Source organism: Nematolebias whitei, chromosome 12, assembly GCF_014905685.2.
Source record: "Nematolebias whitei isolate Nwh7 chromosome 12, NemWhi1, whole genome shotgun sequence".
In the NCBI taxonomy this organism is placed as follows: Eukaryota; Metazoa; Chordata; class Actinopteri; order Cyprinodontiformes; family Rivulidae; genus Nematolebias; species Nematolebias whitei.
The window spans coordinates 22,212,828-22,224,047 of NC_056509.1; the positions used below are offsets into that span (position 1 = coordinate 22,212,828).

General features: G+C 40.7%; 1 protein-coding gene across 1 annotated transcript; it reads left to right on the plus strand.

The window, feature by feature from the left end:
* Positions 1–1,174: 1,174 nt before the first annotated feature.
* Positions 1,175–10,758, plus strand: snw1 (SNW domain containing 1). Its single transcript, XM_037685305.1, has 14 exons — positions 1,175–1,204; positions 1,631–1,784; positions 1,857–2,018; positions 2,382–2,477; positions 2,826–2,932; positions 4,910–5,014; positions 5,794–5,863; positions 5,943–6,008; positions 6,137–6,253; positions 6,337–6,478; positions 6,917–7,022; positions 9,113–9,230; positions 9,463–9,626; positions 10,309–10,758. Exons 1-14 carry the CDS (start codon positions 1,191–1,193, stop codon positions 10,499–10,501), a joined length of 1,614 nt encoding a protein of 537 aa, XP_037541233.1. The 5' UTR covers positions 1,175–1,190; the 3' UTR covers positions 10,502–10,758.
* The last annotated feature ends 462 nt before the right edge of the window (positions 10,759–11,220 follow it).

Below are 11,220 nucleotides of genomic sequence, written 5' to 3' on the forward strand. Positions count from 1 at the left end.
GCTCCAGCATCAATGTGTGGCATGGAGGCTGCACAGCTGCAGAAAGAAAAGCTTTGCAGAGAGTGGTGAAGGCTGCACAGAAGTCTGTTGGAGTCAGTCTCCCCACCATCACAGACATCTACACCTCTCTATGCAGGAAGAGGGCCACCTGCATCATGAAGGACCCCACTCACCCAGCGCACAATTTTTGCCCCGCTCCCCTCAGGAAGGAGGTTGAGGAGCATTAAGTGTAGAACCACTAGACTGAGGAACAGCTTCTACGCTGAGGCTGTTAGACTCATGAATCTCTAACCAGAATAATAACTGTGAAAAACCACATCATGTTGCTGCTGATCTGTTTCATGTTGCTGCTGATCTGTTTCATGTTGCTGTGTTTATGCGTGCTCATTTGCTCACACAGACTCATGTTTGTGCCGCTGTTCGACATATTGTTTTTGTTTTATGCTATTAGTGCTTAGTGTATATTTAGTTGATGTTTTTCTTAGTTCATATCTTAGATCTTATTACTGTTTTTCTTTTACATTTTATTGTTGGATGTAACTGAGACTCTGCGTACATAATCTCATTCCACTACATGTACCACATGAGATGTGAATGACAAATAAATCTCTCTGACTCTGATATCTTAATTTTCTGTTCAAAGTGGCACAGCATCAGAGTCAGAGTCAGAGATTCTTTATTGTCGTTTGCACCACTTGTGGTACATGTGGTGGAACGAAATTATGTACACAGGGTCCCAGTTACATCCAACAATAAAATGTAAAAGAAAAACAATGATAACATCTAAGATATGAACCAAGAAAAACATCAACTAAAAGTACACTAAGCACTAATAGCATAAAAACATTACGTCGAACAGCAGCACGAACATGAACATGAGTCTGTGTGAGCTGATGTGTGATGTGTAAAATGATGTGTAAATGTGTACATGTGATGTGTAAAAAAATGTAAGTGTAAAAAAGTGTTAAAAAAAGTCAAAAAGTCATACTTAAAGCAAAATAAAATTAACATAACAACCAGTAAATTAATTAATTTATTTATTTATTAACGTGTCCCTAATCCTCTTCCGTATTCAACCCATCTCCTCTCCAGAGTTTTAAAGTAACAGCGTAACACGTCATTTAGTTACGTCATTTCCTGTCTAGTAACGCTGCTGCGCATGCTCAGTGTAGCGCTACGGAAAAAAGAAAATGTCTCTAGTGAGGTGAGTCTCAACAAGGCCGTGTGTTTTCAGAAAACAACTAAACAAACAAATAAAAAGTTACTGGACGTGGTTGTAACTGTCATTTAATATATAAGCTGTTTAGAGGACTTCACATGGATTTTTATGGCTGCTTGCTACACGGTATTTAATCGAAACAAACGTCAACTAGATGCTAATATTGCGACAGCTAAACGGTTAGCATTAGCCAGCGTAGCAGTCGCGCTCACTTAACAAGTTATGTTATTGTATAGCTTATAGATATATATCGATATTTACTGTATAAATTCTTATATAGCTGTAATGGTAACTATAAACAGCGTTTCGAAGTTATGTTATTGTGATGCAGCCCATGTGAGTTATAGGCTATAGCATCTGAGCTCGTATTCAAAACAACAAGTCTTAAATCGCGTGTTTTTGTGTGTGAAGCTTTTTACCAGCGCCAACACAGCTGTCGCAGGACCAGCTGGAAGCAGAGGAGAGGCTTCGCGCCCAGAAGTCCTACTCCACCGCTCTGGTCTCGTCCCGCAGAGAGCCCCCGCCATATGGGCACAGGAAAGGCTGGGTGCCCCGCGCCCTGGAGGTAAATCAGACCGCAATGTCTGATCTACACCTTTTAGGAACTACTTTAACAGCGAGGGATCTGTTTGTGCAGGACTTTGGAGATGGAGGAGCTTTCCCAGAGATCCATGTGGCCCAGTTTCCTCTGGAGATGGGCAGGAAGAGGAAAACCTCCAATGCCTTGGCAGTGCAAGTAGATGCAGAAGGGAAAATCAAATATGATGCCATCGCCAGACAAGGACAGGGAAAGGATAAGGTTTGTCTGCAAGATGTTGCTATGATGGTCCGTAAAGATGCCATAAACTTGATCTGTAATAGTTTGTTTTGACATTGTTAGAAAACATAAATTTTACGTTGTATAACAATTTACATAGTTCAAAATACCAAAACATGAATTACTTTCTTAATTATATAATGTTTTCAGGCAAATGAAATAAAAGTGAAATTATTTAAGCAATTGCATTACAGAGGCTGCTCTGATTGACAGTGTCAAAAGGTTTGGATTTAGCTGTTACATTAATCCTTAGTTTATTGTTTGGTATGATTGGAAGTACAAGCAGTGGTTTTTCTGCGGTTTAATAATTGTTTCCAAACATGTCTTGTCTTTTTTTAAACACAGGTGATCTTTAGCAAGTACACTGACCTGCTTCCAAAGGAGGTTCTTAATCAAGATGCTCAAGAACTGCAGAGGCCTGACGAGGAGTCCGTACAAGAGGTAGAATGTTGTGCAGCAGTCAAGTGTTTCATGAGTTGGAGTTCAGATTTCTTTCAAATCAAGTTATTCACAGGAGTTGATGTTAAACTCTTGTGAGAGAACATTAAGTCCATTGTTTAATTTGCTAATGCATTAACCCTGACAGTACTGAATGATCAAAATCAATCTTTACTAAATCAAGAAACAAATCAGTTCTGACTGATGCTCTACAAAAATATTGTCATGGCATATTTACATATTTTAAGTAATCTAAATAGCCATTACAATAAAATAAGTGGTTGTGTTTTATTGCTTCACATTATTTATCAGGATCAGCTGTTCATGGTGGTGGTTTTTGTGTTTTTGTAGCTGACAGAGAAAACGCGTGCTGCCCTAAGCAAGCAGGTGTCTCAGAAGATTGCTGCTGCCATGCCTGTTCGAGCTGCAGACAAACAAGCTCCTGCACAGTACATCAGGTATGGATTAGAGCTGAAGCATTATCAGCAGAAAACTGATTTTGGTAATCTCCTAACTGGGCTTGCAGTGGGTGACGAGAACAATTTGTTCACAGCTTCAGTAATACTCCGATATTTGACAGTTCAGAGGAAACGTTCTCATTATCTATCTCTAAAAGATTATTCCAGTGATGTACATCTGTCATTAACACTAAATGTGGTGTGTTGGTTAAGGCATCATTGTAAGGAGTGGTGCATTCTCTTGTCTTTTCATTGAATTACAATTTTTGGCATCACAATTCGATTCAGAAACAAGTTTTCAATTGAAATAGTCATAAATTTAGTTTAAATTATGTAATTGACAAGATGAGAAGATTAAACAACAATGTAAACAAATAGAACCTTTATTAAAAACAATACTTTTAGGTTCCTTACTGTATCTGATCTTTTTGCATCATTTCATATTTATAACAAATATAGGAGTGCATAAAATTCTGTAAATTAAATTACCAGTAAGCTTAGCTAAGCTGCCTGGATTTTTCTAAAAATAAAAATCTAGGAATAAATAATTCATCCATTCATTATCTTTACCCAGTTCTTCCTTTTCGGGTCACTGGTGCCCATATCCAGCCATCACTGTGCGAGAGGCGGGGGACAACACCCTGGACAGGTCTCCAGTCCATCACAGACAAATTATTCAAAATATATAAATACAAGCGTAAACAAAGACTTCATCTTGCCACAGTGCATTAACCTTTAACTCAAAATAAAATACAGACTTCAGTTATTTTTAACCATATTGCTTTAACATTTGTTATATTTTCAAAACTTAACCTAACATGAATTATGCAGACTTCAGTCTTAACCATATTATTCATATTTGGTAATTTTTTAGCCAAATTTCAAAACCTGTGCAAATCTGCAGAAAAACTCTTCTGAACTGTAATTTATAAACCATAAATTGTATCATTTAGAACTGGCTCCAGGAGATGGAGAGGGAAATCTTCACAGCCTTTGGGGAATTAGTTGGAAGTTTGTTGCTCCAGAGTTCGTTGATCTGCTGCTTTTCTTTTTTTTTAGCTTCCGTGCATCTGTCGTATTTCCAAAATACTCTATCGCAATTTTATTTTACACTTCTCGCAAACAACTGTGCTCTTGTCAAGCTCTGTCTTACCTGGAACATTGTAGAATCTGAAATGTGCCCTTACACTGACTTTTACGACGGAGCGGGTTGAATCATGCTGTCCTACCGCTCCATGCTAGCAGACCCTTCAGATAAAGGTAGCTGGCTAACTAGCTTGATCTACGGAAGCCTACAGTGCCAAATTCTACGGTGACGAGTGGACACGTAGTGCGATATTCAGTATGCTGGGGAGTAGGAACAGAATTTTTTTTAAAATCTTAAACGCATTTTAAAATCAATTTTTGTGTGTTTAGAATCAATTCAGAATCGCCAGAACTAGGAATCTAGATTCTTTAATTCATCAATTGTTTTCCGGCACCCCTAATTGGAAGCGTGATTATGTATTCATTTTACTTATCAACACATCTACTTTTGACTTTTAAGTCTTTATCGTGAAGACTTACAGTAAGTACGTAAGTTCACAATGTACTTGAATTGTGTCAGTAATACTCTGTGTGTGTCTTGGAGTGTACAGAGGCGCAATAGGAGATTAATGATTAAGCATTAACTGGATTTTGAGTCATAACCATGTTCAGAAAAATAACATAATTAAATGATCATTTAAATGATTAACGTTTATTTTTGCTGTCATCCTCACTACCAAGTATAAGGAAGACTCAAACCTGAATTATGTTCTTTTTTCTTGAAAACCTGCAGAATAAAGAGCATTTTCTCTCTTCCTCCCCCAACGTTTGAAAAACAAGATCAGTGAAAGTTAAAAGTGACACAAACTGGTGCTTCTTTTGCCCGAGTTTGTTTATGTAGTTGATGATTGACATAAATCCCTGATGATATATTTTTTCTTTCTCTCATAGATACACCCCGTCCCAGCAGGGAGTGGCTTTTAATTCTGGAGCCAAGCAGAGGGTGATCCGTATGGTGGAAATGCAGAAAGATCCCATGGAGCCTCCCCGTTTCAAGTAAGTTAACGTGCCTGAAAAACCACTTTATCTCATTCTGTGATCATTTAAAGTAAACATCAAGTAATGCTCAAATAAAGTCTAAATGTCAAGTGTTGTAAAGCTTAGATGAGTTTAAATGAAGTATAAAAAGACAGAACGTTTGGGGTTACTACTTGTTCAAATAAGTTCTATCTTTATTTTTCTTATAGATTATTCAGTGATGCTAACTAGAATTGTTTGCAAATTACATAAATTTTAAAAAAATTTAAAAAGCTATTGTGAATCAGTCATCAACAGTTAAAGAAAACTAGACATTCCTTGTGTCCCAGAAGCTGAAGGTGCAACAGAACCACCGTTCCCAGCTTGAGATTCATGTCCTGCCCTTACATGTAAATGAATGGGACATTGCCCAAGATAAAAAGAAATACACATCAGATACTTTTTTCCTGATATTGACATAGTTCTTACCCGCTGTATATTTATTTCATACCTAAAAGAACGGTCATGTGACACCAAGATTGTGTGGGGAAGTATGCAGGACATAAGTCCCCACACTGCTCGTGTGCAGATGCTGGTTCAAAAACTACAACATGGCAGCTCTGAGTCCTGCTGGCTTCAGTTTTATACAACAAGAGGAGGCAAAGATACTTTCTCCATCTTTTTTTTTTTTTGTCTATGGAACCAACTTGATGTAAAACTTAACAATGAAGTCATGTTTCTCCACTTCAGGAACTCTTTTAAGTATCTGCGTTAAGAAATCCTCTGAAGAAAGTTTGACTATGAATGTTGTGTTTCAGAATCAACAAGAAGATTCCCAGAGGGCCTCCATCACCTCCCGCCCCTGTTATGCACTCACCAAGCAGAAAGGTAGAGTTGGTTGAAATGTGAAAACTATTTTTGTTTTTTGTTTTTGTGTTTTAGATAAAAATAATGTTTTTGTTTGTAGATGACGGTCAAGGAGCAGCAAGAGTGGAAGATCCCTCCGTGCATTTCCAACTGGAAGAATGCAAAGGTAATGTTTCCAGAGTTTGCTGAAGCTCTCCTTTTCTCAAACACTTTGTAGTAATGGTTGCTGTGCAGCAGTTTTATTGTGTTAGTCTTTAATACACGATAATGGTTCATGTGCTTGATTCTCTGCAGGGGTACACCATCCCTCTGGACAAACGTTTAGCTGCTGATGGACGGGGTCTGCAAACAGTCCACATCAATGAAAACTTTGCGAAACTGGCCGAGGCGCTCTATATTGCAGACAGAAAGGTAACTTATGGTTTCTGTTTCCAGACGTTGAACATTTGAACTTTGCACTTTGTGCTTCTGTTTGACTGTTGTTGTGCGTTTAGGCCAGAGAGGCAGTGGAGATGCGAGCTCAGGTAGAAAAGAAGATGGCTCAGAAAGAGAAGGAGAAGAAGGAGGAGAAGCTCAGAGAGCTGGCTCAAATGGCTCGAGACCAACGAGCGGGGATTAGGAGCCACGGTGACAAAGGTGAGTCCTGCAGATTAAGACCCTGCGAGGACAGGTCATTGTTATACTTTCTTAATATTCACCGACGGTGAGGGTGAGTTTGTGGCAGATGTGATGCTTTCTCTGCCTGTAGAACAGGTTCTGTTGTCTGTGCTGTTGCCTGTTCTAAGTCAGGAGCATGAGCTGCATATGTGATGAAAGCATTTCTCACTCTGCGAGTGTTGACAGGATCAGTGAGTGTTGAAATGACGTGACTGACTCCCAGGCTCTTTAGAGAAAAACACCAGTATTGCACGTTTTGGGCTTCTTTTTGTTTTTATTCTCGTCTTTATCTTTATTCCCCTCATCATCTCTGATCTCATTTCACCTGCTTTGCACATGTACTCCAAATCCTCCTCCTCATGTCTTATTTCACTTGGACACCATTCTCCCACCTCTGATCCTCTCTCTCTCACGCAGCTGGTGGTGAGGACAGCGAGGCCAGGGAGCGTGACATGATCCGCACCGTCAGAAAGAAGGACCGACAGCACGACAAGAACATTTCCAGGGCTGCTCCCGATAAGAGGTGATGGGCACACACTTTAAATGCATTCACTTCTGTGCAAACACGCACGGCTCACTGTTGAATCATTTATGGGAGCAGCAGCAACACTGAACAAAAACAGCAGGATCCTGCAGAGCACTCAAGCAGGTCTTTGTCTGCAGGTGTCTGCTGGCTTTGTATGCCAGGTACATGATCAGTGTGTGCTTGTGGGTTTCTGTGCACTGTCAGCTTGTCTGGTGAGGTGTCGTGAGTCCCCGGACAAAAGTAGAAAGTGAAAGTCACAGGAGAGCTCATTACAGTCTCAGTTTTAGCTGTCGGAGAGGTGCAGACCTTTTTATCTGAAAATTACCTTTCACTTTACTTTGAGATGGCTGTTCGCTTAAGGACTATCAGCAATTTAAAATCACCAGCTACACACACATGGTTTTAGCTAGGAAAGATAGAATCACATAGCAATGTTCATTCATGTTTTTTATTTTGTATAAAAAAAACAATTCAGTTTGGTTTGGTGGTAACTGAGAGTCATCCTCTGAATGCAAACAGGTCAGAGGCCATGTTTAAATGTAAGGCAGGTTCAGGGTTGGTTTATTTGTCATTTAATGGTAAGAACCGTCTCGACTCGCCCAAGAAAAAAACAACAGCAAATATCAGAGCATGCAACAAAAATACAGAAACAAGGTGTCAAAAGTGGAAAAGAAATAAGTCTAGAGCCGCGTGGTCCTACTGGCAGAGTGGTTCTGATGACAGTGAGGTGATCTTAGCAACATGTCCTCCAGGACCGAGTCTGGCAGACGGAGAACATCCAGGGTTTCCCCGCAGAACCAAACGGGTCCATAGAGTTGGGTCCTTGCAGGCAGTTAGAGGATCCTGTTAGCATCGTTAGCAGGTCGCGTCAGCAGCTTGATGATATCAATGACCGCAGCAGCTGCTCTTCCAGACTGTCCTCCAGAACTGGGTCCGGGAGACGGAGAACATCCAAGATTTTTCCGCGGAACCGAACGGGTCCGTAGAGTTCGGTCCGTGCAGGCAGATGGAGGATCATGGAGACGGCCACCATGACTGGCTGGAGCATGAGGCTGCAGGGGGGCCGGGAACTGAACTAGGATGGCAAGGCAGCGACACACACAACTCCACGTGCGTGTTGCAGTAATACCCGTACCGTGGGTGTACAGTGTAGGCGCAAAAAAAAAGTTAAAAACAACGGGAACAAAAAGAGATGGAGTCTAAGCGGAGCTCCCATCAGTGCTGCCGTTCTGCGGCGTTCATGACGTCAGAGTCCGGCAGCAGGTGATCTGGATGCTAGTTTTATTTTCAGCATAAAATAAAAGCTGGGGTTACAAATTTCATGGACTTTTTAAAGTCGGCACTTCCCACAGGAATTTATTTTATTTCTGTTAATTCCCATAAACAGGAATATATAATAAAATATTGAAGGTTGGCCTTTAACAGTGGTTTTAAATATAGTTGGTGGAAAATATATTTGAGCATAATCTTGATGTAAAAACAACCAGGTTTGGTGCACGTGCGCCGGAGAATTTCTATTATTTTTCAGTCACGTGCACGTAGCGCCCTGCTTCCTGTGGAGGTGTTGAGGGCACGCCCCCTACATGCGCTGTGCTTCATCAGGTGCACTGATAATTTCTAAAATCCTGGACTTTTGAGGTTTTTTATGTAGTAATAAAACTCCACATTTGAGCCCATGGACTACACAAAGAGAAGTATGATTTGATATCATTGGGTGAATTTATAGAATGTATGATATTAACACAGAACTGACCACTGTGTTGTCTGAATAATAAAAAGGCTTTTAAAATACCCACCACCCATCAATGGCATGTCTGATAATATCCAAACATTTGTGTACAGTTTAGGACATTCTCAAACTTTCTCATGAAAAGTCTGTAAATGTTATGATGCAATGCAACCCTACCTACTGAGCAGATTCATTGTTGGTTGAGAAGTGTACCAGCGTAAGTTATCAAAATTAATTACTAAAAAACAGAATTCGTACCAAATCTCTTGCTTGAGTTGAGTTACTTTCTTTTATTTCATACCAAGTCTGTGTGTTTTACTATAATCTAACCTCGTTTCTCTGTTTATTTTTGTCCCAGGTCAAAGTTACAAAGGGATCAGGACAGAGACATCAGTGAGCTCATTGCTTTGGGCAAACCCAACCCTCGTACCACCAGCGAAGCTCAGTACGACCAGCGGCTCTTCAATCAGAGCAAGGTTCGAACGTCCACACACCGGCCTTTCTATATCCTAATCCAAGCAGCAATGATTTGTCATCTTCTGAGTAAAGAAAATCTCAGTAATTGTTAAATCCTTGACGTTTTTGCTTAATAAACATATTTGAGTGCAGATCAGACATGATGAAGAGCTTTTCATGCACTTCTTCTTGTGAAACTAAACCAAACCAACCTTGGCAGCTGTTCCCCTTTAATGTCCGTTTCTTTTTTAGGGAATGGACAGTGGTTTTGCTGGTGGTGAAGATGACACATACAATGTGTACGATAAGCCATTCAACAGTGGCAGAGACATGGCCTCCAACATCTACAGGCCCAGCAAGAACATAGACAAAGATGCCTACTCAGATGACTTTGACTCACTTATGAAGAACAACAGGTGATGTGGATTGTTTACTTTTGCTAAAGCTGAGTAACAACTCATTGGGACATTTCTGTTAGCATGTCTGCTTTCTTCATTTGATCTCCTAACAAAGACAAGTGGGAGTTTTTCATCCATCCGTTTTGCTTGTTCAGAGGTTGGAAGGGGGGGGGGGGGGGGGCAGCAGCAGCTTGAGCAGGGAGGTCCAGACGTCTCTTTCCACAACCACCTCTTCCAGCTCTTCTGGGAGAACTCCAAAGTGTTCCCAGGCCATCAAAGAGATGTAGTCTCTCCAGCGTGTCCTGGGTCTTCCCCGGGGTCTCTTCTCAGTTGGACATGCCCGAATCACCTTCCTAGGGTGGCGCCCAGGGAGCGTCCTTACCAGATGCCTGAACCACCTCAACTGGCTCCTCTCGATGAGGAGGAGCTGCAATTCTACTCTGATCCGCTCCTGGTTTATCCTCCCTAACTCTGAGGGAGAGTCAACCACTCTGGAGAAAACTTGATTTCACCACCTGTATCTGTGGTGTCTTTCTTTTGGTCACCACCCCGAGTTTTTGACCACTGGTGAGGGTAGGAACGTGGAATGTAGACCGACCGGTAAACTGAGAGCTTTGCCTTGTCCATGCCTTGTTAGGAGGTGCAGGTAAACGTCACTTAAACAGCAAATGCCAATTGTCCACCTCCCATCTGTTTTCAGGTTTGCTCCTGACAAAGAGTTCTCTGGTGCCGAGCACGGGCAGAAGAGAGATGGACCGGTCCAGTTCGAGGAGGATCCCTTCGGTCTGGACAAGTTCTTGGAGCAGGCCAAGCAGCACGGCGGCTCCAAGAGGCCGTCCACCAGCACCCGCTCCAAAGACGACTACCACGACAAGAAACGCAGGAAGGAGTGAGACGAGCTCCGAGCAGAATCAGTTTGTGACGGCGTTTTCAAGAAGAGTGTCTCAACTGTTCAATATGGGTCTGTCTTCAAACAGAAAGGAAAAAGGTCTTTTTCTTGTGGCTCTTGAATCTGCGTAGAACATTTCTGTAATAAAGGCAAGTTAAATATGAAACAAATTGGTCAAAATAACTGAAGCTATCCTGTATTTTTATCCTCTACACGTATGTTCTAGTAGATTTTTGTACATATATTAAAGAACCCCAACAAGAACAGTTGCTGGTAAATATTTGCTATTTTATTTCTCTTTTTTTGTTGTTCTTTTTAGCTTGTATTTAAGCCTCTGGTGTATTTGTTAACAGTCCCGCACATTTATATATAATTTGGAGGAAGTTGATCAAACAAGCTTTATTTGTTGCTCCTGACTAAATAAATTTCATAATGTTTAAATTTGATTTTTGTGTAAAAACCAGTTTATTTGTAAATCCTTTCATTTGACACGCACTCATTCCAAGTGGAGTTCATTCCAAACTTTTCTAGCACAATGGAAAGCTCATTAGTGTGTAGTAATTATAATCTTCGTAAATTCCCATCATTTAAATCTTTTCCTGAGTAATGCGGCCCATTAACAGACGATTAAATGCCTGACATGCATTCAGAGAAGTCATCAATTTTAGTGGGAGGAGTTGCTTTTTGGGGTTTTTTTGTTTGCTTTTTATTAAAGAGAAATGG

Excerpts from the sequence above, each read along its gene's own strand:
- snw1 (XM_037685305.1), top strand. Across the intron at positions 5,864-5,942 it reads TGCACTCACCAAGCAGAAAG|ATGACGGTCAAGGAGCAGCA; the intron begins GTAGAGTTGGTT and ends TTTTGTTTGTAG. Across the intron at positions 6,479-6,916 it reads TAGGAGCCACGGTGACAAAG|CTGGTGGTGAGGACAGCGAG; the intron begins GTGAGTCCTGCA and ends TCTCTCACGCAG.